This window comes from Dunckerocampus dactyliophorus, chromosome 10 (genome assembly GCF_027744805.1).
Source record: "Dunckerocampus dactyliophorus isolate RoL2022-P2 chromosome 10, RoL_Ddac_1.1, whole genome shotgun sequence".
Classification (NCBI taxonomy): domain Eukaryota; kingdom Metazoa; phylum Chordata; class Actinopteri; order Syngnathiformes; family Syngnathidae; genus Dunckerocampus; species Dunckerocampus dactyliophorus.
This window is the reverse complement of record NC_072828.1, coordinates 24,425,675-24,452,065: the sequence shown is the minus strand read 5'-3', so window position 1 is coordinate 24,452,065 and position 26,391 is coordinate 24,425,675. Positions and strand designations below refer to the sequence as shown.

The 26,391-nt window shown below is 41.9% G+C and overlaps 1 protein-coding gene across 1 annotated transcript in view; it reads left to right on the top strand.

The window, feature by feature from the left end:
• The first annotated feature begins 740 nt into the window (after positions 1-740).
• Positions 741-26,391, top strand: part of tprb (translocated promoter region b, nuclear basket protein) — a 34,018-nt gene continuing 8,367 nt past the window's right edge. The window contains exons 1-41 of the mRNA XM_054790990.1: positions 741-920; positions 1,210-1,314; positions 1,400-1,473; positions 1,790-1,886; positions 1,977-2,080; positions 2,968-3,132; positions 3,222-3,314; positions 3,405-3,485; positions 4,184-4,271; positions 4,402-4,542; positions 5,294-5,397; positions 5,517-5,714; positions 6,442-6,549; positions 6,617-6,843; positions 6,996-7,159; positions 7,308-7,450; positions 8,032-8,180; positions 8,268-8,430; positions 8,517-8,651; positions 8,719-8,859; positions 9,072-9,240; positions 9,494-9,660; positions 9,856-10,008; positions 10,102-10,218; positions 10,352-10,555; positions 10,659-10,846; positions 11,577-11,724; positions 11,991-12,128; positions 13,490-13,621; positions 14,258-14,388; positions 14,519-14,729; positions 14,805-14,948; positions 15,976-16,153; positions 16,514-16,707; positions 16,814-16,887; positions 17,001-17,197; positions 18,276-18,566; positions 18,694-18,848; positions 18,925-19,005; positions 20,766-20,951; positions 25,917-26,069. Coding sequence (XP_054646965.1) covers positions 770-920; positions 1,210-1,314; positions 1,400-1,473; positions 1,790-1,886; positions 1,977-2,080; positions 2,968-3,132; positions 3,222-3,314; positions 3,405-3,485; positions 4,184-4,271; positions 4,402-4,542; positions 5,294-5,397; positions 5,517-5,714; positions 6,442-6,549; positions 6,617-6,843; positions 6,996-7,159; positions 7,308-7,450; positions 8,032-8,180; positions 8,268-8,430; positions 8,517-8,651; positions 8,719-8,859; positions 9,072-9,240; positions 9,494-9,660; positions 9,856-10,008; positions 10,102-10,218; positions 10,352-10,555; positions 10,659-10,846; positions 11,577-11,724; positions 11,991-12,128; positions 13,490-13,621; positions 14,258-14,388; positions 14,519-14,729; positions 14,805-14,948; positions 15,976-16,153; positions 16,514-16,707; positions 16,814-16,887; positions 17,001-17,197; positions 18,276-18,566; positions 18,694-18,848; positions 18,925-19,005; positions 20,766-20,951; positions 25,917-26,069 — 6,042 coding nt within the window. The 5' untranslated portion in view covers positions 741-769. The remainder of the gene's footprint in view (positions 921-1,209; positions 1,315-1,399; positions 1,474-1,789; positions 1,887-1,976; positions 2,081-2,967; positions 3,133-3,221; positions 3,315-3,404; positions 3,486-4,183; positions 4,272-4,401; positions 4,543-5,293; positions 5,398-5,516; positions 5,715-6,441; positions 6,550-6,616; positions 6,844-6,995; positions 7,160-7,307; positions 7,451-8,031; positions 8,181-8,267; positions 8,431-8,516; positions 8,652-8,718; positions 8,860-9,071; positions 9,241-9,493; positions 9,661-9,855; positions 10,009-10,101; positions 10,219-10,351; positions 10,556-10,658; positions 10,847-11,576; positions 11,725-11,990; positions 12,129-13,489; positions 13,622-14,257; positions 14,389-14,518; positions 14,730-14,804; positions 14,949-15,975; positions 16,154-16,513; positions 16,708-16,813; positions 16,888-17,000; positions 17,198-18,275; positions 18,567-18,693; positions 18,849-18,924; positions 19,006-20,765; positions 20,952-25,916; positions 26,070-26,391) is intronic.

Sequence of the window (26,391 nt, the reverse complement as noted above, 5' to 3'; positions counted from 1 at the left end):
TTTAAATGCTAAATAACTCGCCATGGGGCCAAAGAAAGATGCGAGTGACAGCACTTTGATAAGGAAGGCCAGAAAGGCTACTGAATTTGATCTCGCCAGGATGTACGGGGAAATCCACATCAACAGTAAGTCCCATCCATTCATCTTTCTGCGTGTTCAACATTATTCTAATTTAATGAGATGGACTTGTAAAGCGAATACTTTTTGAGGCTATATGCTAGGTAATCACACCATACTATAGTTTAACTACAGTGGTTTCAGAATGAAACCATTTTTTGATATGATACTCTTTTTGAGATCCTTCCCATCTGTCATTGAATTATTGAAAAGATTAAAAGCTTGCCAGGCTATCATTGCACTTAAAACTAATTGTGCTTGTTTAAGAGTCATTTGTGAGTTTCCCAAGACTGAGCAACTGTTTTCCTTGAATTACTTCCTAGTGATACAATACAAACTACAACTTTTCTTTTTTTCTGTCCGTTAGGGCCATCTGCTGGTGGTCTTTCAAAAGCAAGACCGTCCGCATAAGGTCAGCAAGAACTAATAGGTTACTGGAAAATGTCCAGTCATGGAAAGGTATTTTACAGTGTAGTTTTTTTTTCTGATCACGTGATTAAAACATCCCATTTGGCACGCAGGTATTATTTTGTAAGCGGCACTCAACTGTTTTTTTTGCCTTACGTAAATGAAATACATCACCCACAATGCCTCACTTTCTTTGACGAGCACAAATCGTAGCACTGCGCTTGCGCGTTGAACCCGTGGAAAAATGGCGGCACCGTTGCTGCAAGATTTAGATAGTTCCGAGCTATCAAAGCTATCAAAAGGGACTCTGGACAAACTCGAGAAGATCCTGTCAGATCAACAGTACGAAATCGACACTTTGAAAACTCAACGGGAGCAATTCAGGGTTGACAGCGGTGAGATATGTGTCGACATTTTAGTCGCAATGGTACTAAAGTGTTACTTCCACCATGCACGCACTTGTGTAGAGATCATTACTCAACAATCTTGTGGTACAGTTCTCTTGACACATATACCTTACACTGTAAATACTTCGATCTGTTATATCTGCTATAACTCGTGTTAATACTTTAAGTACAACTACAGTACCAGTAAGGCTACGGTTAGCTACACTGCTTAGCTACTAGCATGAGCGTAAACAACGTGACGGTTTGATATTGTGTATGTTTCTCTTTCATCTTACAGAGCAACATTTCTTTGAAAAGGTGAAACAGCTTGGTCAGTGTCAGGAAGATTTTTTGACCCAGACCCAAGAGCACAGTAAACTTAAAGAAGCGTTGACGAAAATCGGTAAGCATGAACCTTTCGAACATGACTCTTTTTAAACACGTCATTTGCCTTTGGTGTTTAACTAGGTGGTCATGGCTTATTTCAGAGGATGAACTCAAAAGTGTTCGTGAGAAAAACAAGCAATATGAAACCGCTCAGGAGAAGTTGTCATCGGAACAGGTGAAACGTGGTTCAGTTGTTTAGAATCAGATGGTTACGTTTGTTGCGCAGCAACATCCAAACGGTCCAAACACAGAAATGATTCAAAACCTAAAAACAACAACAGCATAAAACACATGCATAGGGAAAATGCTGCAGGATAAAAAATAAATGCAAAAGAAAATTACTGCAAATGCCAAAAACACACACATTCCCAAAAACTACATGAGAAATGCTGCAACTTCACATGGCGCCTCTGGTGGTCTGGCAAACTTGTGTGTTGGATCATTCCTGTGTTTGCATCATTTGGCAGTCAATTTAATTCAATTACTTTTAGGCTACGATGTCAAAAACCAAAGAAGAACTGGAAGCACAAAAGCTCGAACTTGTGCGGACACTTGAAAGGAGAGCCCTGCAAGTGGAGCATTTAAATGGTATGTGCACTTACATTTTTTCCCATTTGTTAACAGCGTCTACAGAAGTCATGCATATCTTATATTATAATATTGTATGCTGCCCTACAGATGACTTGAGGCAACTGAATGATAAGTTGGTGGAGGTCAGTGCCTCCAAAATGTCTCTGCAGCTGAGAGTTGATGAACTTGAAGCGTCTGAAGTCAACATCAAAGTGAGTTATGCTTTATGCCTTTTATCGTAACATTGGTTTTACTGTGAAGTTCATCTGTCCAATGACATTATGCACAAGACTGTATGTTATTATGGTTAAAAAGTCCATCGTTATATAGCCTACTAGGGATGCTTCGATCAGGGTTTATGCTGCCGATCCCGATAATCCAGGAATGAAATTGGCCGATACCGATCGCATGGATTAATTATACATTTTTCTATTTATTTATTAGAAGTGCTATTGGCGATATGATATGAAAAAATGAACCATAACATCACCTTAATTAAGACAAAAACATATTTGACCTACTTTTTGAAGAGAACATGCATCACTGGTGAAACTTAGTGAGGATGAGACACCTTCTTTAAGTAGACTTTGGATGTGAGAGTACATTGGCGGAGCTCTATTGTCACGCACATATGAGCGAGTGTCCACATGGCTGCATTAACTGGCTGCCGTTTGACTGATGATTGCACCGTGAGCCTCGACAACTCACCATACTCCGTCAAGTGTGTGTTCTTCAAAATGCCGTATTAAAGCTTTTTAACGTGTTTACATCCACAAGATAGTTTTCGTGGCATGTGTTGGTCATTAGGTTCCACACGGCAGACATGATTGTTTTTGTTTTGGCATGCCTGTGCACAATGTGAAGGAAAGTGGAGCACATATTCCCAAGACGTTAGGGCAAGACACTACACTGCACGTATGGATTGCTGCGGGCTGCAATAGTACTAGCCACAGGTGATCAACATTGAAAGGCTTTTTCACCATTTGCCGATCACGTGTTTGTTCACGGAAATCGTGCATTGCTGATCGGTGGCCGATGGATCGGAGCATCGCTATCGCATACATTAACTCGCATACGTTGTGCTGGTTTTTCATTCCAGTACAAAGAGAAACGCATGGAACAAGAGAAAGAGCTGCTAAATGGACAAACATCTTGGCTGAATGAGGAATTGAAGGCCAAAAGTGAAGAACTTTTGAACCTGTCCCGACAGAAGGGTAATGAGATCCTGGAGCTGAAATGCAGCTTGGAGAACAAAAAGGATGAGGCATGTTTCTTCCTCAGTTGATGCATTCATGGCACTGTGATAACAACCTGCACCGATTTAAACAGGCTTTCTGTGTGTTTACTTTGTAGTTGAACAGAGTCCAGGAACAAGTGGCCAGTCTTAAGACATTGAATGAAAACTATCAAAAACAGAATGAGGACCTGATTCAGAAACTGAAAGAAGTATGTGAAGTCTACCTGAGGGGTTTCTGTTTTTAATTCTTTATTTTTTTTGGTATACAAAAATAATTTTACAATGTTTATTTACTTCAGGCTAAGGAGCAGCAGTCTAACATGGAGGAAAAATTCCAAAATGAGCTGAATGCCAACATTAAGCTTTCCAATTTATACAAGGTATGTTGTGTGAGGTTCCCAAAAACATTAACATTTAGTGTGACGTATTTGAAGTGTTGTAAATGTAAGATAGATCCTAGGGCTTGCAGGATTTAGCAAAAAAATGTGACAATTTTACCACTTAGAATTATGATGGTAATTGTGTTGGCGAGCTTGTACACACACTCATAATGTCTGGTTTTCGTTTTGTTGTTGTTTTTTTCAAATCACACTTTATTATTAGACTCCTCATTGTCTTGAAAGAAACTTAAAATTTGCCGTTTTTATGTAAGGTCCTGGAAGGACATGATAAAATGGATTGAAAGACTGAAAAAAACAAAGTCAACCCATGGCTCACTCGACAGTACATTCATACACGTAATAAAGACAAGTCAAAAGAAAAGCCAGTTAACTGGTGGCGAGTGGGTTCGGCCGTCAGGGGGGTAGAACCACGGCACCGCACACTTCACCCATGCCTTCACTTGCTGGGTAGAGCGTGGAGGAAATGTCGGCCGTCATGCCAACGACTGTGCAGCAGGAGTCCTTGAGTAAAATGGCGGCATTTGTTTGTGATGGAGCTTAAATGGAATTCATAAAAAAATGCTTTCCTTTTAAAAATAAGGTCGCATATTATTGCGAATTGAGGTCACGTTTTTTTTTTTTTTTGTTTGTTTGTTGGTGCAACCTTAATAGATGCTAATGGGTTATTGTTGATTCAGGGAGCGGCAGCTGATTCTGAGGCAAAAAGTGAGGAGCTGAGTCGAGCGGTGGATGAGTTGCATAAACTGCTGCAAGACGCAGGGGAAGGTGAGAGGCGAAAAGGCAAAATTGTCATGACTGTACATCCCCTTTGTTTGAGAGTGAGGCTGAATATTTGGTTGTGTTTCTCCCCTCTCATTGGGCTCTTTTATTTTTGTTTTGTTTTGTTTTGCCTCAGCCAACAAAGCTCTTGAAGAGAATTTCCAAGCAACCAAAGCAGCTTCAGACAACACTGCTGTAGAGCTAAAGGAGCGTATTCAAGTGCTTGAGAAGGAATTGGACAATGCCAATGATCTTCTGTCTAACTCGAAACTAAGAGGTAATTTGGGTTTAATTGTTCTATTGGTAGTTGTTGTTTTTTTTTTGTTTGTTTTTTTTACCCCAGTTGAGAAAACTGTCCGTGTCAACCGTCTGTGTTGATGCCCTCACAGTGTTCATTCTGTTTAAAACCGAAATGTTCCCACATTGTGGCTGTCGGCTGTGGCATTCGCCTCAAAAAACATAGCTTCTGCAACTTTTGTAATGTTAGCGTATGCTGCCTCACGAAGCTCACTGCTTAAACCCTCTGTATCCAGTCACTAGTAGCCCCGCCTCCACAAAGAGGCTGAATGAGATGAGGACCCACTCTGTGTTCGTTCCACGAAAGAACCAATGCGCACAGACAGATGCAGAGTGAACCCTCTCGTCATCCAGCCTGTGTAGCACAGAGAGACGAGCAGATGAAACACGCGGATACATGCACATGTCCATTTATCGATGGTGTCATAATTAGCGAACTGTTTTTAATCGCCTATAGACGGGCGACATAACTTCCGGTTCTGGTTGCCTTTTTGTTTAGCTAGCTATTAGGATGCTAACACGGAAGGACACATACATTAAGAACACTGTTGGACTCAACGCAGTGTAGTAATAACACAACAGGACCCGTGCCACATTGTACACTAACCAGAGAATGCGCACAAACAGAGGCAAAATGGTGGCGTACATTTTCGATGTTAACCGAGACACACTAACCGAGGTTCCACTCTACTGTATATGATGATGCCTTTTGCCCTTGTTTGTGCATCCAGGTCCAGTTGGCACGTCATCTGTGCTCACCGAGGAGCAAATGGCAACAGTCTCTCCTACAGCGACTGCAGTGGCAAAGATTAAACCTGGAATGAAGCTAACTGAGGTGTGCATCGTTTCATCATGTATACAGCGTTGGCCTTGATTTTTAATTTTTTTTATTTTTTTATTTTTTACTGTACTGGCATTTTGATCTGCATTCTGATTGTTTCCTTATTTTTTCAGTTGTATACGGCCTACGTAGAAAGCCAGGAGCAGCTGCAGTTGGAGCGCCTGGAGAATAGGCGGGTCAACAAGTATCTGGATGACATAGTGCAAGAAGTGGAGGCAAAGGCCCCCATTCTGAAACGGCAGAGGGATGAGCACGAGCGCATGCAGAAATCAGTGGCCAGTCTATCAGCTAAACTGGAGCAGGCTGTAAAGGTAAGTAGTGGTATGGCTGCTTCAGGATTCCCGCTAGCGCTGAAACGGGGGTGTCCAAGCTCTGCGGTCTGTGGCTGTTTTTTGGGGGGGGTTTATTAATTAAAATGTTTAATTCCAGTTTGTATTTCTTTAATAAACTAGAAAACTATCAAAAACAACAAAATTGGGGGGGGAAAAGAGCAGCGATTTAATGAAATATTACAATAAAGTCAGATTAAGAGGAAAAAAAATGTTTTACAAGCATAAAGTCATAACGCTACGACAAAAAATGTAATTTTTGAAGCCATAATATTAGAAACAAATCAAAGAATACAAATGGAAAATGAAGTAGTGAAAAAATGGAAATGCAGTTGTCCCTTGCAACATCGCGGTTTGATTATTGCTGCCTCACTATGTCGCGTTTTTTCAGAAATCAATTCATTATTAAATTAGCGCTGTTTGTGGTAGACTTTGGTCTGTTCTTTGTCAAAACATATTGAAATATAAGTGATATGTAGTATTCTGGTCACTAAGCAGCAGTAATGACACAAAAAATTGAGACCTTACTTTACTTTACATTACATTACCTTAAAGGGATAATTCTTATTTTTTTTGACAAAGTTGTATGACGTTCCCATCAGCAGTGTAGTACATCAACAGTGATTTACCCTCTTCTATTGTGTCCAATGTTGTACCCTCTTCATTTAATTTCAACAGATTTCAATGTTTGCATGCTTTTGTGTTTCAGGAGGTGCACCGCCTGCAAAATGAAACTGATGAAGCTAATAAGCGCTCCACTGTTTTAGAAAGGGGCAATCGAAGGTGTGAACTACAACTTGCAGACCTGTCTCAGCAGGTAGGTTCTATTTCCAAAGAGATTCTTATATTAAGATGAGAGAAATTCAAAGTTTCTCTCCCACCAGGTTCGTGTGCTACTTATTGAGCTCGAGGAGGCCCGGGGAAACCATGTGATTCTTGACGAGGAGTTGAGCTCAGTGGATGTCAGCAGCACCTCAGAAGTCATTAGTCAACACCTGGTCACTTTCCGAAGCGTGGAAGAGTTACAGAAGCAGAATCAGCGCCTTCTGGTGGCCCTCAGGGATCTCAGTGATGCCCAAGAGAAAGAAGAGTTGGAAGCCTCTGGCACTAAGTATGTTAATGTTGATGCTTTTGGTGTCTTTATATTCAACTGTGAGTTCCAACATATGATTTATTTTCCTCAATTTACTAATGCAGTTGGTCCTTTTCCAACAGTTACTTGTGATATAAAAAAAATAATCTAATCGGGATTAATGATCACAGGCGTGTTGAAGTGGAGAAGAGTTTGGAGAACACACTGGCTGAGGTGGAGTCTCTGAGGGAGCAACGCAGCCAGCAGATAAAGATGACAGAGTCCATCATGAGGCAGAGGGACATGTACCGTGTGCTGTTGGCCCAAGCAACAGGAGTCAGCTTCCCTCAGCAAGGTAACGCCCCCTCAGCGCCAAGTTAATTGCATAGGCAGAATGAAAAATATTGTAAAAGACATTCAATATGGTCTTCATCCCTTTTTAAAGAATTACAGTTCAATCTACAGTGCAGTGTTAGGATGGCTAAATGCCTTTCTGTTGTAAGGTACATTACCTGAGGAGCTCACCCTCACATCCACCCCCCGCCGTTCACCCGCGGCCACGCCCACCACAGGGACACCCACTGCACTTGTTTCCATGGCAACCGATTCCACTGAAGCATTGGAGGCCAAGGCAGCCTTGCGACAGGTAAAGAGTTTGCCGGACGACGGTTGCACGTCACCTTTATTGCGTATGGAACTTTCAAAGCCACATAAACGTTAGCAGGTGTAGCCATATTGAAAATGTGTTCACAAACGTGACTGTTTTGACGTTCCTCTACATTTCCACCATGCGTCAATGTAAACACTACAACACAGTTTCGAAAAGTGAACCTTAAAGAGGATAACACAACATTTTTCAATGGAACTCCGCAGTGCCTGGCCAACCGCCAAGTGTGACGTTACACAAGCAAGTTTTTATGTTAGCTGCCAATGTCAGAAAGGGTCTTTCAACAAGCTTTTAAGATTTTGTCCTTATTGCGACGTAACAATTAACAAAAGACTGGCCTCACAACACATTTTTCCACCCAGCTCCTTGGCCAATTGTTTTATCTCGCAAGCGACTACATAGAACCGTTATTACATCAAATCCAAAAACGAAACAAAGCTGCAATGCTGTCCGATGCACAGGTCACATAATTACTCCACCTCCCAGATGGAGGACGTCAGAGCAATGTGCATTAGTTTATTAGCTGTGATGTGAAGACGTGTGTATTCTTGCACATGCAGTTGCAGGAGGTGTTTTCTTCCTATAAGAAGGAGCGAGAAGAGAGTGACAAGGCACTGACCAAGCAGAATGACAAACTCCTGGAGCAGCTATCAGACCTCCGCTCCCAGAATGCCAAGACCGCAACACAGCTGGAGTTTGCGTCCAAGAGGTGTGTCCCAGCACTGATAGCGGGACCCTCTCTATTTAAGAACTTGCTTCTGTGGATGCCATTTTTAACAAATTTAAACAATTTTAGGTATGAGATGCTACAGGACAATGTTGAGGGATACAGGAAAGAGATTGCTTCCCTCCGAGAGAAAGAGCAAAAGATGGCCACTGCCACACAGAACCATGAGAAAAGCATCCATACATTAACTGAGGATCTACGAGCTGCTCAAGAAAGGCTTTCAATGGCAGAGGTATTTGTTTTATGAAACCGAGAGAAACTAATGTGTATCTTTTTGAGAAATCTCACCATTTAACAGTAGTTCCTCTTCCCCTTAAGGGTCTCGCTGAAGGTCTGCGTAAAGAGAGAGACATGCTGAAGCTGGTTGAGTCTAAGTTGAATGAAGAGAAGGAGAAAATCCTGAGCCAGCAACAAAGCCAGAACATGGTGCTGACCAACCTTCAGGCTATTCAGGTAAATCTGGATTATCTCACTCAATCCTATGCACACAGTTCCCAATATTAATTCATGTGTTTTACAGGCCACACTTGAGCGTTCCGATAATGACACACGTCAGCGTCTCAACAATCAGATAGAGAAGCAGGAGCGAGAGATTTCCCAGCTACAGAAGAGGTTGGAACAAGAGGTGGAACAGCGACATTTGCTGAGCAGAAACCAGGAAGTAGGTTTCCATCTCTTAATGTGTCCATTTGTGGCCACGGCACATTTTTCCTTTACATCAGATTTGTGGGACCTAGCATGTCAGCTACTGTACCTTGATTTTTTTAATTGATTTTTTTTGTAATTTTCCTCACAGGGCACAATTAGGAAACACTGCACTGACCCGGGGTCACAAAGCGCATTCATATTACTCATTTTCCTTCATCTGCTAAGATTCAGGTAATAGACGCAAAGCGACAAATGGAGACCCAGGTGGCTATACACCAGAGGACTAAAGAGATGCTGAATGCTGCGGAGGTAGAGCTCAATGCCCTCAGAGTGCAGCAAGGTAGCAGTGAAGCACGTCACATCCTGGGCTCCCCCTCCACGCTTATTACTAGAGGTTAGAGCAAAGACACACATACACACACACACATCATTTTTATCTTTCATTAAGGTGACTATTACCATTCTAATTTCCCCTCAAGTAAAAATCTTATCTGCACAGTTAACTTTCCAGTTTAGTGATCCAAATAGTCACTTGACTGACTGAGTTTCTAGCAATGATTTGTTCTAGCACTACATATGATGCCTTACCTACAATACGTAAGATTTACACTTTTTTAAAACAATGACTGACTTCTTCCTACTCTCAGGCTTACCAGTTTCAAGTCAAGACCGTGAAGATCTTCAGAGTCGCATGTTACAGGCTGAAGCACGGGCACAGGAGCTGGCAGAGAGCCTCAGGACAACCACTTCGAGCATGGAGCAGTACCGAGCCATGGCTCAGAGTCTGGAGGAATCCCTGGAGAAAGAGAAACAGGTGACATACCCTTATAAGAACACAAAGTGTTCGGGCTGTGTACTGTTTCCAGCCAGAGTTGTCATATTGGAACAAAATTTTCCCTGTCCTTCAACTGTGTTTTCTCTTCCAAAATAGCAAAGCATGGTATTTTGTGAAAACATTCATGACGTAATGAACCTTTTTTTGACCGTATTTCAAATGCTTTCTATGCAGGTGACTGAGCAGGCCCGTGCCTCCATTGAAATTTGTATGAAGGAGGCTGAGGAGCAGCACCACAGGCTTGAGGAGAAGCTTCTGGATGCAGAGAAAGAGAAACTGAATATTGCAGAGGAAAATATGAAGGCCATTTCCTCTTTGAATGAGCAGGTAGTCAATTTTATTTGTAAAATCAGTCTGTATAATTTCTGAATATTGCTCTAGATTATTATTTTTTTAATTACATGTTTTTCTCCTTATTAGATGGAGGGTCTTAGAAGAAATCTAAACAGTGCTCAGGCAGAACATCAGATGGCACTGCAGCGTTTATCAGCTGCTGAAGCCCAGCAGCAACAGTCTTTACAAGACAGCCAGGAGCAGGTAAATGGCCACCATAACGTTTATTGGCCTATGGTTTGTTAATTATAACTTTTTGTAACTATTTCAAGTACATTTAAAATTTTCTCTTAAAAAAATAAAAAATAAAAATAAAATTTTCTCTCCCATTTGTAAGGCTAAACTGGCAGCCGAAGCACAAGATAAGTATGAACAGGAAATGATTCTGCATGCGGCGGATGTGAAGGCTCTCCAGGATGCTAAGGCTCAGGCTCTGCAGGCCGCTGAGCTCAGACATCAACTAGAGGAGAGATCCCAGAGAGTTAATGCTGAGCTAATGGAGGCTAGGATCTCCTGGGGGGAGCAAGAAAAGATCGTAAAGGTATGTTGGCCACACAAGATTAGATACAAGTCATGAAATGGATTCTTTACATGTGGATGCTGTTCAGAGCTGTTGCATTTAATTCTGTTTTGTGACCTACAAGGAGGAGATGTCCAAGATGGAGAGCCGCTATGAAGAGTTGCAGAGGCAGAACACCCTCCTGCATGAGCAAGTCCAGACAATGAGTAGCAAAATGGCTGAGAATTTGCAGCGTGCTGCAAGTGACAGTCCACTGAACATCTCCCTGTCTGAAGAGGGCAAATCTCAAGACCAAGTCCTAGAGATTCTAAGGTAGTACACAAATCTGTTTGTTTTCCTCTCGCTTTGTTCTCTTCTTCGAGAAGGGAGGGGGAGCGGTCGAAATGATTGTGATAGATTAGCATTTGGATGTAGTTTTAAGTATGTCAATTAAGACTAAAACGGTAATATGTACTTTAAATCGAAGAAGAAAAAAATTAATCAGTTTTTCAGACGTTTGGGCACCCTGGAAATCACGGGGCCCTAGGCAGTTGCTTGTGTTTGCCTAAATGGTAAGTCCGCTCCTGAACATGGGATATTTACACAGAAAGACATGCAATAAACCTTGCAATCCCACCTACACTTGTTGTTCCCAGCGTCATTTATTAGCTCCGTTGAAACATGTGATGCTTTTTATTTATTTTAAGCTGAATTAAAAAGCTTCCACAGTCCAAGCACAAGCTGTAGTAATTCTACATTCTATTCTTGATCAAACTTCAGTTTTCACAGATCAAAACATGATGTTTGACTTCAAAACATGATATTAGCGTCTATTGTGGGAATGCACTGCCGCATCATTGTTTAAGCCGCAGGATTCAAAAGTGTGTGTGAAAAAGTAGCGGCCTATAGTCAAGAAGTTATGGTAAGTTTGCATGGAATTTCCTTCCATAAGCGCATGGACCATAATCTTTGTGTGATGGCGACATCTTGGTAAAGTAGCTTTGAATTCTATGAAAGTAGAAAGGCACTATATACTTGCAAACCTTTCACCTTTGCGTCACAGGTTTGTGCGGCGTGAAAAGGAGATTGCTGAGTCTCGTTATGAGTTTGCTCAAGGGGAGAGTTTGCGTTACCGTGTAAGGGTTGAGCACCTGGAGCAAGAGCTAAAAGAGCTGCAGGACAGCTTGAGTGCTGCTCGAGAGAAGATGCAGGTATGTTTGTACTCTCCTGGGTCCCACAGTTACTGGTAAGGATGAGTTGCACGAGTGTAAGAATACTCCCCCCCCCCCGGATGATTTACTGATCTACCTATACAGCAGTCAAAGTTTTGGCACCCTTTCTGATGCAATGGCAAGAAAGTGTGTTCCAAAAAATATTTTATGATGTGCACATTTACCTGTTTAATTTAGCGAAAAAAACATATACAGCTGAGATTAACTTGACCGATACGGTTTGACCCAAATCTCTTCTGTGTCAGGTGACTGCAAAGACCTTGGCCCAGCATGATGAGCTCATGAAAAAGACAGAAACTATGAGCATCCTAATGGAGACAAACAAGATGCTACGAGAAGAGAAGGAAAAACTGGAGCAGGACCTGCAGCAAATCCAAGCTAAGGTATATTTTACTATGTATATTTATGGTATTCTGTGTTAACCAACAATGTTTCCACAACACAAATAACTATTCTGCAGCCAGCTAGACGCCTTCAGCTGTCAGATTTCACACCTGTCAGTGCTGAACATCGGCCCATATCAAACCTGCCATTCTTGGGGAAAGTCTCAGAAAAGGCTTACTGACTTTCTCTTCTCTTACAATGTGTTTTAAATGTGTTTGTTTGAATTGGTAACTGTGTCTCAGACCAAATGGCTATGACCTGTGGTGTTCCCCAGGGGTCAATCCTTGGACCCCTATTGTTCAATCTGTACATGCTGCCTTTAGGCCAGCTAATACACAGCTGCAATGTCTCCTACCACAACGATGCAGAAGACACTCAGATTTACTTTGTCACTGCATCAAACAGATCAGTGTGTGGATGCAAAAAACTTTCTTCGGCAAAACTGAAATCATTGTCTTTGGCCCACAGAAACAAAGAGAAGGTGTTATTAGCCACCTTGAGACTCTTTCTCTAAAACATAATCATCAGGTTAGAAATCTAGGGGTAATAATGGGCTCAGATCTGAACTTTAACAGCCACATTAAATCTATAACATCACCTTTTTACCACCAAAAGTACATTGCCAAAATCAAAACACATGAACAAAATCAAGGGATTAGTGTCTTAAGATAGAACTAGGAAATATGACCATATTAGTCTAGTACTCTGGTCTCTGCACTGGCTTCCTGTCACTCAGAGAATAGACTTTAAAACAGCTCTGCTTGTGTACAAGTTCATGGTCTTGCGCCAAAGTACACCTCTGACATGTTAGAGCCACACAAACTATCTCGAGTTTTGAGAAACTCGTAAACACGGTGAGGCTGTGCTTCAGTTTTATGCTGCCAAAATCTGGAACAGTCTTCCAGAAGATGTGCGGCAATCCTCAACTTTTGCAATGTTGAAATCCAAGCTGAAAAAAACTTGTATTCAACTATGCATTTCACAGTTGAAAGTATTTTATCTGCACTCTTCAGTTTGAATTTTCTATGTTTTATGGAATTATTTTAGAATTATTTTATGTTTTTATGGAATGATTTTATGAAGTGATTTTACCCTTCTTTTCTGTAAAGCACTTTGTATGAATTGTGCTCTGTCAATAAACTTGCCTTGCCTTTTATCATTCAGTTAAAGTTGACAATATACACTGAATTTCAGTCCTGTGGTGGGACTGGTACCGTTTTTTTTTGTTGTTGTTTTTTTTACTTTTAACGTTGCATTTCAGAGATTTGCTGCACCACACACCTATTACAAGGTCCCTGGAAGCAGGTAGCGTTGCCATCATCCACATTTAATTAAGTTATTCATCTTGTTTATCTCTCAGGTCCAAAAGTTGGAGTCAGATGTTTTGCCACTGCAACAGGCAAACACTGAGCTGAGTGAGAAGAGTGGCGTGCTGCAAATGGAGAAGAAAATACTGGAGGAGGAGATCAAGCGCTGGAAGGCTCGGACACAGGTCAGTGTCACCCTTCACCTCAGTGGTGAATGACCTGTGAGCCACAAATTGTCATGTCTGATGCCACCGTACTCCCACATTAAATTTAGTTGCCTATATATGCTGTCATGTGCAGTGCAGCATAACACTGGTTAACAGCACGTTCTGCATGTTCTTACGACAGCACAGTGCCATTTCTGGCCACTAGTGTGTAGCTGTGAGCTACAGGTTCTGCTGCTAAAATCATCTGCTTACTCAATTTTGAGGAAAACCTTCTTTTGCTGGTGGACCCCAAATCAAATAGTATATTTAATAGGAATGTAATGCTACATGGTTTGGTACATACCTTGGTTATAAGTTCACAGGTCCGTTAATTTTTCGGTTCCGTTAGGGAAGAAAATGCTCAATATAAAATGGCTTAACTTCTTTACAAACAGCTTTTATGATTTGTTTTTGAAAATCTTCCTTATTGCCTCAAGTGCCCCATTCCCGTTTTCAGAGTGAAGCCATGAAATTCAAAGCGTGAAATGGCGAGGGAGGACTGTACTGGGAAACGAATAGTATTGCTTGCTGGAAGAGAGAAATCCATTGGTTTTCAGTACATTGTTCTACTATTACAATTTTTGCGCTGACCAGCATTGTTTTCACTTTTTTCAGTATTTGGTTAGCCAGCAGAAAGATTCAGATCCAGAGGAGTACAAGCGTCTACATTCTGAGAAGGAAGTACACCTTAAACGTATTCAGCAGCTCACTGAAGAGAACAGCAGGATCAAAGCAGAAGTTACAAGGTGAGTCAACTATACAAGTGCTAGTCCATAGCAGACAGTTTTTTTCCAGTAAATTACACAATAGAATTAAACTTTGGCCCATTTTAACTTTATACAATTGATTTATTCTGATGTCTTAACATCTGTTTAGGACCAGCAATCTCACAGTGTCTCAGCAAAGCCAAATACAAAACTTGCTTGACAATTTGAGTAAGATAAATGATGAAAGAAATGTGCTGAGGGAGGATGTAGCTACAAAGAATCAGGAAATCCAGGAGAAGGTAAAGACTATTACCCAAGTCAAGAAGATTGGACGCCGCTACAAGACTCAATATGATGAGCTCAAAGTACAACACAGCAAGGTGAGATCTCCGATGATAGCACTACCACCATTTTGGTTTGATCACAATTGAACCTTTTTGTTGTACTCTCTCCAGGTGGTAGCTGAGGCTGCAGGCCCATCCAAAGAAGAGGAGACTCGTCAAGCCTCAGTTCAGGAACTGCAGAGCCTTCGAGACTCTCTGAGCCAGGCGGACACCAGGATTAAAGACCTGGAGGGACAGCTGGAGAACATCAACAGGGTCAGCCGTCCAACATGTTTTTTTCCCCACTTTTAATGATTGTATCCCACTGGGGCAAACAAGGCAGATTGATAGTGATCCATCCAGCTATTGCCAAACCAAACCTGTCAACTGTCAACACACCATAATGACTACAGTGTGTATAGCCAGTTAAGTTTTCAGTTTCCATATACGTTATCACATAATACACATAAGCAGTGACTGCAAAATATATAAATATTGTTTTTGTATAAAAATTGTGTCTTTACAAAGACAATTCTGAGTAAAGACGATATAAGAGAAGTATTAATTTAACAATATGTTTATTATTGCAGTGTAATTTGCGGTGGTGTACCAATGCAGTTTTTCAAGTGTGAGAAGCACCTCCCCTAAAACGCTGTTGAAAGCTGTGGCCCTAAGACCACGAGATGGCAACAAAGACCCGTAGATGACTTACAGTGCAGTTGTAGCACGGGTGTCCACCGAGGGCAGCATACTGAAAGTCAAAGGATAGATATTTTTATGTATTTTTTCAATTTTGTCAAAAGGCTTAAAAAAACTATATATATATTTGAAGACAAAGCTTTTGTTTTACTATTATCAACATTTCAGCTTCTTCTCTTTACATTTTGCCTGTTTGGTCTCATTTTTTCCATGTTTGCTTGTTTTTTTTGGTTAAATTTTATTTCTACAATGTGCTGCAGGCCAATAAACAGGCCGCACTTTGCGTTGCCTGAGTTGTAGTTTTATCAACTGCCGGACCAGTTTATCAGAGAAGCAGGCGGATAGGCCCAAACGGACAAGAACTTCGTAAGAAAGCAGTATTTAACTGCCGGAGGTGAATGAAATATCGGGGAATCACAGAGGGAGGCCCACAATGTTACTTTGAAAACCCTTGAATTGTGAGAGCTGTGTCAACCCTCTCGTTTAGGTTTAGTACTATTATCTTTGTATAGCCTATATTTCATTAGATTGCACAAGTGTACCTAATGCAGTGCCCAGTCGGTGTAGATGTAAGAAGAAGCTTTGTCTTCTTTGTGTGTTACAGGTGGTTGCAGAGCGTGAAACTGAGGTGCACAATGCACAGGAACAGTCATCCAGGCTGCAGACGGAGCTGAGCAGGCTGAGGCAGGAGCTGCAGGACAAGTCTAAGCAGATGGACGACAAGGGGGAGAAGACCAAGAAGGCTTTTGTTTTTGCCAAGCAGAGGATCAGCCAGCTCACAAGTAAGAGGGAGTTCCCTCCATTACCTCCAGTGACAATGATTATAATACACCTTACTTGTATTGTACTTCTGTTTTTTTGTTTTGTGTGTAAGAACTATTGATGGAACGCATACTTTCATATGTGTGTTTACCTCTTATTTAAAACCTCGCTCAGCAACAGTAGAGCAGCGGGGAAAGTAATGAAATGAGCACCCAACTTCAAGATATCAAAAACACAGAGCTCTATAATCAGTTACCAGAAATAATTAGATTAGATCAATCAAACATACTTTCCTGATGGATTATTCTCCCTGCTGTGCGCTGTTTCGTTTTTTTCCATTTTTACTTCAATCTCAAACATGCAATGTATGCCATATCCAGGCACCAAAGACGAATTGCAGAGGGAAAATGAGGAGCTAAAACAGCAACGTGAGGAGCTAGAGGTGCGCGTAAGCGCCATAAAGTCTCAGTATGAGGGACGCTTTAATCGACAGGAGAGAGAGCTAAGAGAACTGCGAGGTCAGCAAGAAAGACAAGAGCAAAGGGATGAACCAGCTGAGGCGGGTCCAAGCAAAGTGAGTCTTTGTTTCGAATGTTTCTTGGAAATATTTTTTTAATTTTCCTTATTATTCTAAGCTAGTGAAAAATCTAAATTGATGACTATATTTGTCTTTGTTCTAGACTCAGGAGCAGCAGAGGAGCACGGAACAGAGACAAATCAGTCTCAAGTCAACTCCCACTACAGACAGGGGCAGGTATGATGCACATATACTGGGAAAAAACTAAAGCTGCTCCCCAGTGAAACATGAATCCAATTCAAAAGGGATGTTACAGAAATCAACTGACAGTGTGCCCACATTTTTGTTAGTGCCAGCACCTCTGAACCTCCGACTGCCAACATAAAGCCAACACCTGTAGTAGCCACGGCCAGCAAGCAAGCTGTCAACCCAGGGAACAAACCCACTCCAAGGGCAAGCATCAGGCCCATGATCACCCCTGCCACTGTGCCCACCCCAACGCCCACAGCTACCGTCATGCCTACCACACAGGTTGAGACCCAGGAGGGTAAGTCTTAGGGCATAGCTGAATCCATTTATGTAGCCACACTGGTCAGTTTTTTTTATTTTGAAATAAACAGTTCTCAAATCTCAAGACTCCAGTGTGTGCCAGGTCTTAAGTCTTTAAAGGAAGCGTGTCATGTCGAGATGGATTAAAAATCATGGTCACGGTGAACAAAAATAATGTCAGTAGTACAGTAATCCCTTGATTATTGCGGTTAATTGGTTCCAGACCAGACCGTGATAAGTGAATTTCTGCAAAGTAGGATTTCTAAATGGAATATTTTGTAAAGAGCATAGAAAACCTGTTTACAACATTGTAAATACAGTTTTTAACATTATTAGAGCCCTCTAGACATGAACTAACACCCTTGTAGTCGACTTTATACTAATTTTACTCAATATAGTAGACATAAGAGTAAATAAGCCATTTAAGACAAAAATAAGACTGTTGCACGTGTGTGTTGCCATGAATTGTGTTCCCTGAGGGAACTGAGTGGTGGGCGGATAGGGAGTGCCAAAGGGTGTTCGAGTTGAGTTTTACTTTGGCGTGGGTTAAGCCCGCAACAGTAGCCTGTGTTTTTATTAGGGATTATTGTGCCTGTTGCGAGAGAATTTAAATCTACAATAAAAGCCTGTTCTTCCGGTGATCAAGTCTGGTGATTGTGTTTCTCACCGAACATTACAGTTAACACTACTGACACCTAGTGGCCAGTGTAGAATACTACATATCCCCATTACGTTTTCAAATGTGTCTTTGGAATGCCTTACAGTATATCTGCATTTTGGTTGATTTAGCCATTTTTATGCGTGAAAATGCTTAATTTAAGCAATCAATACGTAACATTCGCTTAAATATGCATATTTTTAAACTAATAGGCCGTATTCAACCAAGAAACAGCATGATTTATGTATTAATATGTTTGAAAAACTGCGTGAAGGTGTGAAATTGACACCCAAGGGAAGGATGACTGCATTGTTTACAAAAAAAATACAAAAGTGACACTGATCAGTAGACTATCAGTTTCTTCTTTTTGTGATAGTAATGAAATTAATGTTTTGTTTTTTTTTCGATTGCTCTGCAGCGATGCAGACTACAGAAGGCCCGCCAGTGGAGCATGTGACTGTGTATGGAAGTGCCAGTGGTTCCGTGCGCTCGGCAAGCCCCAACATCCAGACCACTTTAGCCAGCCCCATGTTAACTGTCCAGCAAACCCAAACGCAGGCCACAGCCTTTGTCCAGCCAACACAACAGCAGAGCGTCACCCACGCAGAGCCACTCAGTCAGGAGCCACCACCTGTGGTAATTGAGGCAACACCCAGCTCGCAGGTGGAATGGCCTTCAACATCTTCCACCTCTGCTGTATTTGGGACTGGTGAGAAGGAATTATATTCTTTCCAAGTTTAGGAGAGGACTAAAAGTATCATTTTTGTGGCGGCAAATCCACTTTTAACATCAATATCTTGACATGTGTCTACATAATACTCATGCTTTTTGTCTAGTTTCAGCAACACCAGGATCTTCTTCATTGTCCAAAAGACCCCGTGAAGAGGAGGAAAGTAGCACTATGGTCACAGAAACAGAGGCCCCTCAGGAGGACACCTCCAGGGCTCCCATACCAAAGAAACTGCGCATTGTCCAGAGAGTTGGTCCAGAGGTGAGGGACCTGGCCGGATTACAAATCTCTATTTGTGCTTTGTCTCATAAAAAACATGGTCATGTGTTCCCATTAGGAGGAAATGATGGCTGATGACAATGCTGAGGCTGAGGGACTGGTACCAACAGACAGTCAAGACGGTGCAGAAACCAGTCAGGTATGCCACAACAAAAGTAATGATACATCAGAGCTGCTAACCTTGAGTTTTTATACACATGTCAATGATGTGGTTTGGTAATACAGTGCAACCTCGGTTAGCGTACACCCCAGTTAGCATGCTTTTCGGTCAAAAATGTACTCCCAAAAAAAGAAAATGTACTCCAACATTTTGCGTACGTTTTCCATGTTCGCATACAATATGGTGCGCGTCGGAACTGTTCTCAATGTATTTTTATCACAAAGTGTCCTTCTTAGCTTCCTATTAGCTTGCCACTGCATGGAAACGGGAACCGGAAGTCAACCATCTATGATGTCATCAACGGTTGACTCTCAGAAATTGTAACACAAAACAAGTTTTTATATTTTTACATGCATAAAGCAAATGCATATAAATGATGAATAAAAGTGATAAATGAACATTGAGACAGGCACTAGACTCGTCACTCATGTTCCCTAGGGAACACATTTGCTGTGACACTGCTCGAGCATGAGTTTCATTTACATTTTAAATGGCTTATTTACTCTCATTGTGTCTGCTATATTGAGTAATACGTGTGTGAAGCCATTTAAAGCCGCTATTACAATACATCGATGTAGTGCAGTGGCGGAAGCACACTGGAAGTACACCGTCCAGAAAAAACAGGGAACTGCTAACGTGTGAGTCTGTTATTTATGTCTTATTTTCTCTGATTTATCTACTATATTGGGTGATACAAATGTAAAGGTGACGATATGGGTGTTTCATGTCTTCAGGGCTCTAATTAATGTTAAAAAAAAAAACATATTTAGAAGATCATAAACAGGTTTTCTATGCCATAACTACGAAAAAGTTTCATGTATTAATCGGGCCTGAAACCAGAAAGATAAACGACTGTATTCCCCAAGACACGATGTGGCAGCGAGAGCAACACGGACACCACACCGCCTTCCTCTTTTGTCATGAATTATTTCTGTAATTCAGTAGTGTTTTTCACTTTGTTTATCAAAATGCTGGCACTTTCTTTGGCTCCATTTGGGGTTATTGAGGTGAGAAATACTGTTAAATTTAAGAAATAACTCATGGCAAAACAGGAAGTTAGTGTCTGTGTTGATCTCGCTGCCACATTGTGTTCTTTGAGAACAGGCTTGTCAAGAATCACGTCTTCAGTGAAGGCAAAGGTAACCTTAAATTCTGATTTTATCCCTTTCATTCATCATTTATATTTAATTAAGCATTCCGAATTGTTTTCTGCATGTGAAACAAATTTTTAAATAAAGAAAAACGTGTTTTGTGTTAACACTTTTGGCTTTCTAGAACAGATTAATTGGATTTACATTATTTCTCATGGGAAAAATTTATCAGGTTTGCGTACATGCTCGATTCATCAGACCTTCTACAACAAATTAAAGATGCTAACCAAGGTTCCATTGTGTCTAGTATCTAATTTTTTTTTGTATGATCGAACTCCACCTCATAATGTTAAAATCATTTATTGGTAACGCTTTACAATAAGGTTCACAAAATTACAGTAGTTAATGAGGAACGGATCTGCCTAACCACTACTCATTACTTCCTCATTAGTTCCTCAGTAACTACTATAAATTTATGTGCCTTAGTTCCAGGGTAACTACTCTACTCATTATTTCCTCATTAGTTCTTAATTAGTTCCTCAGTAACTACTGTATTTGTGTGTGTACCTTATTGTAAAGTGAGACCAATTTACTGAAAGAAAGTGGTTTACACAAGCAGTAAACAGCATTCCTTGTTGGGCCTTTTAGACAGAAGAACTTGCAGCACTGGATGAAGATGATGAGACGACAGCCTCTCAGTCAACTACCATGTACCAAGAAGTTTCTTTGGCACAAAGTGAAACGCCTGAGCAGCAGCTGGAAGTAATCGTCATAGTCACCGATACAGAGAGTGAGGAAAACCCTGAAGAGGGAGATGAAGAGGAAGACGAGCAGGTAAGTTAAAAAAGTGAAGAGATATACTTTTTATAGGCAACATGGCAGCATTTGCCATCCATTCATTTATTCAAGGCAGTCCGCTACAAATAAATTTGGACTACCACAAATAGATTTGGCGATACCTCGTCATAAACACATTATAATGGGACTGTGTAGCTCCACTTGTTAACACACCTTATACGCACCTGGTCTGCCAGAGAAAAAGATGTAGCAAGAGAGATCAGCGTTGTCTACTTGGCAACATTGTTGCTATAGTTAGTAAGTAATCAGACACTCAACTAGTAAAGAGACTTTTGGAGACTAAAATGGAGAGGCTCTTGAAGGGGTGAGATGTTGAGTGGCTGAAGTATAGATGCGTGTGTTGAAGTTAAAGAACCTGATAGTAACGTTCTTTTATTTGGTGGGTTTATGAAGCTATGGCAGCGTCGGAGAAAGTTATGTGTAGGTTTCACTTTTGCGTTTCATAGCACATAACTGTGGTGCATTTAAGGACCGCCAAACAAAGGCTACAGTCACTCCATTTGGCGGAGGTTAAAAAATGCGACTTGTATATGTGTCGCAAACTGTCCGGTAAGTGACACGCATGCTCACAAAACACGGAAGTAAACATGGCCTCCCATCCTAAACATGGCCTCCCATCCTAGTTCTGTCGCCTTTGTGGCCATTTTGAAGGATTTTGTGCAACCCGAGTCAACACTTTCCCGACCAAATTATTTTGCGTAGGAAGTTAAGAAGGAAGAGGGCAAGAATTTTTACTATGGCAGTTTTTGCTCTGTTTCGAGGAGAGTGTGGGTGAGGGGTTTGAGCCAGGAGGATGGGACATCAATGTGAGTGTTCAGTTCCAAAACATCATCTTTTCGCCACCGACTGTTATCTCCTTCGTCCGCCGTTTCTTTTTGCGCCTGTCTATTTTCACCTTTTGATGACGTATAGGTCAGCTATACGAGACCCGAAAGTTCAGACTGCAGTAGCATCGGCTACATACCGTATTTATACCTACATATGAAAGAGGCCTGAGCCCTGTTTGAAACAATTGGAACTGTACTCTTCACGCTGACATGAAAAAAGTTAGATACATATTACAAATCTAATTGACCTGCAGTGTGAACGTAGCCGAAGTATGAAATCCTAGTGCTTGACGAAAAACATTATCCCCATCTCAAAGCACTCAACTCTGTCATGTTTATCGAGGAAAAGGCTTCTTGAGACGTCATCTGTACTTCTGTGTAGAAGGTGTCGGACGTTTCGCTCCTCATCCGAAGAGCTTCGTCAGCAAACTAATAAGTGCTGGTAGCTTAGGCCTTAAATACAGTAAGAGTGGGCGGAATTGGTGTGCCAACACCCTCCTCCTATTGGTTCGTTACACTAAGCCTGGGCGGAGCAGTGGTATAGAAAATTGGATCAAAAATCTGTCAGACAGAAGCCTCTCGGAGACAGAGAAGGCAGTATTAACCAAGGGTCTCAACTTCTCAGTGACTCCTAAAACGATACCCACAGTAGACTATATCACAGCAGCTGAATCGGCCATCAGGAACAATAACCTTTCTAGAACAGAGGCAGGGGACCTTCGTCTGAGAATATCGGCCCTTCTCAGTAGTGCCAAACCACCACCGTCCAATATCACGTTAGGTGAGAGGAAAGCATTAGCGGCTCTGCAGAAAGATGAGAGCATCACCATCTTACCAGCTGATAAGGGCAGATGCACAGTGGTTCTCAACACATTGGACTACGAAGAAAAAATAACAAGTCTAATTAGTGATGCCAACACATATGAGCAACTTAAAAGGGACCCATCCAGTAGGTATAAGAAAGAAATCATACACTGTCTCCAAAAGTTAGAGAAGGAAGAACTAATTGACAGACAGATGTATCATAGGTTATACCCTGGGGAGGCTACACCATGTATCTATGGCCTTCCAAAAATCCACAAGGAAGGGTTTCCCCTCAGACCCATTGTCTGTAGCATTGACTCTACCACGTACAATGTAGCGAAATATGTAAAAACAGTCTTATCCCCATTGGTAGGCAACACTGATCATCATATAGAGAACACAAAAGGGTTTGTGGCGAGCATCAAAGACCTCAGATTGGAGCCAGAGGAAACTTTGGTGTCTTATGATGTGACTTCACTTTTCACATCTGTCCCCACCTCAGCAGCAGTCTCGGTGGTGAGGAAGAGACTGCTCGAGGACTCAACTCTGCATCGGAGAACAAAACTTAGTGCTGACCACATCTGCCAATTACTGGAAATTTGCCTTAACACCACATATTTTCAGTTTAGAGGGAAATTCTACAGACAAATTCATGGTTGTGCTATGGGCTCACCAGTCTCACCCATAGTGGCGAATCTGTACATGGAAGAGATGGAGAAACAGGCTCTCACATCCTTCTCAGGGACAAAACCAAGGCACTGGTTTAGATACGTGGATGACACCTTTGTCATAATCAAAAAACAAGAAATTCAGTCTTTCACAGATCACATCAATGCGGTGGACACCAATATCAAATTTACTCGCGAGGACACTAAAGAAAACCAACTAGCCTTCTTAGACTGCAAGGTAATTATAGGAAAGGACAGACAGCTACTTACAGAGGTCTTTAGAAAGGCCACACACACTGACCAATACCTGCTTTTTGAATCAAACCATCCACTACAACATAAACTAGGGGTTATTAGGACCCTCCAACATAGAGCGGAACAAATACCAACTAGTGCTGAGGGAAAGAAAAAGGAGACACAACATGTCCAGAGAGCGCTCTCAACCTGTGGGTACCCACGGTGGGCTTTTAACAAATGTCAAAAGAAGAGAGTAGGGAAAGAAACCCAAAAGCCCACAGAAGCAAAAAGGAGAGGAGTGGTAGTCCCTTATGTAGCGGGGGTCTCCGAAAAACTCCAGAGGATCTTATGGCAACACAAAATTCCTACCTATTTCAAACCAGTAAATACCCTGAGACAAAAATTAGTGCATCCTAAAGACAAGGCTCCAAACCAGAAACAGAGCAATGTGGTCTATTCCATCCACTGTAAAGATGAGGAATGCAAAGAGCACTACATTGGGGAAACTAAGCAAATGCTCCAAAAAAGGCTTTATCAACATCGCAGGGACAATGCTAGTGGTCCTCAATCAGCAGTACATCTACACCTGAAAGCTACCAATCACTCTTTTCAGGACAGCGAGGTTAAGATTTTGGCCAAAGAAAACAGATGGTTTGAAAGAGGAGTTAAGGAAGCTATTTTTGTCAAACAACAGAACCCATCATTGAATCGGAATGGTGGTTTGAGGTTTAATTTGGACCCTGTGTTCAGCAGGTTACTGAGACCAAAACCCACAGCTCTTAGTCTTGCAAATGAGGTGAAGGCAGGGCCGAGCCAGAACAATAGATGCTAACAAGCCAGTATCAGAGTCGTTCATACCCAATTCAGGGAGCGACACTTCCCTTTTATCGTAGGTGTGAATAACAGGATAGGATTATACCACTGCTCCGCCCAGGCTTAGTGTAACGAACCAATAGGAGGAGGGTGTTGGCACACCAATTCCGCCCACTCTTACTGTATTTAAGGCCTAAGCTACCAGCACTTATTAGTTTGCTGACGAAGCTCTTCGGATGAGGAGCGAAACGTCCGACACCTTCTACACAGAAGTACAGATGACGTCTCAAGAAGCCTTTTCCTCGATGGACAACTCCTGTACGACTGAGAGCCTACACAGACGCTCTGTCATGTTTATGAAATTCATTTAAAAAATGAAGCGACAGAAGAAAGTTCATTTTTAGTTCTCAACATATTGTTGTACTTTTCATGTTTGTTTTTTTGTTTACTCACTTTTTGTCTCTCTCTGTTATGCCTCTTATACAGCGTCCATTACAATTACACGCAAACCAATTATGCTCAAGCCTAGGTCAAAACTGTTCATACGGGCTCCTACGGCTGGTATACCTGCAATTGACGCAAGGCACGCATGGCGGGCACGCGTGTGACGTGCTGATTTTCGAGCAGTAAGACCAGCTGCAGATCGGCTGCAGAGGTTCTTTGTCATGTCAAACTCTACGGGCGTCTGTACGGCCAACATGTGTCTTCCGTACATTTTGCTGGTGACAGGTTTTTGTACATCGCACATGCTGACTCCGCAAGTGTGTCGTGTGCCACGCATGCACTCCACATACGTAATTAGTGCGGCCAACGCATCTGCAGATGTTTTTATATGCAGCCAGTCTTCAGATATTTTTATGCGTCCTCGATGTGTGTCGAGCAAGTCTGTCGTGCATTGCCGTGGCATGTGCGGCTCGATACTGAAATATCGACACTTTCGATACCAGCTCTTCACGCTCTGAAGTCAATTCTCAAATCAAGATATTGATACTTTTGATACTTGTGATGTGATTTTGTCCTGCGTATTTTCTGGTGCTGTATATTAGCTTGGCTATATTGTAAATCAACCCACTACCTCAATATATTTCAGGGTTTAAAATAAATCAATAAATTACTATGATACCTTGTATTCTTTATGCTATGATTTGATATACAGTGTACTACTTTTTAAAACTTACCAGACACATTAGGTGTGTTTGCACAAAGTATCAGCTATGTATCACCGATCCCAGCCTGAATTTCACCCAGTGTCAGATTGGGGAGGAGAGAAAGCGTGCGTGGTGATCTTACACCTTCATGGTCACAACTACGTTCTCCATGAACAACAACAAAAATGCAGTGATTTAGGGAACGCCACAAATGGCACGGTCATAAAAACGCACATCCGGTTGTGACATACAGTAGGCTTAAGAGAAATCTAAAGCCCCCCCCGAACCCACCACCTCCACCAATAGATTGTGGTCCTGAGCGAAACACTGATGAATGTTTAGCTGAGCAGTTTTACAGCAAGAACACTCTCGGTTCAAACTGCAGCCTGTGCCTTTCTGTGTGGAGTTTGTGACCCTGTATTTTGTTCGATCTCTTCAATGCAGGACTACGATGAAGGAGACGAGGAGGAAGACGAAGAGGAGGAAGAGGAGGAGGAGGAGGAGGAGGAAGACGACGACGGGGGGATGGGAGAAGGAGAGGAGAGTAATGAAGGGAGCGGAGAAGGCAATGAGGCCTACGAAGGAGATGACACAGAGGTCTGATTAGCAGAGACACGTCATGTACCCGCAGTGACAGCCTTGACTTGTACACTCACCCACACACTTGTCATTTCCAGTAGATATCTTAACCCTTCCCACGCTCTCTAGGGTCTTCTGCTCTTTCCAACTCAACAAGTCAATTTTTCCACTCCTGGCCTAGCAGCATTTTACCCGTGTCATAGATTTGTCTCTCTAGTTTACTTGGGGTTTATTTGCCGCACCATGTGAGTCAGTGTCTGCATGGGGGTGATTTGCGGTGTCACTGCTAATTCTCTTGTGTGAAAGTAGCCTAATGATTTGCAAACGGCTACCGTGGTGT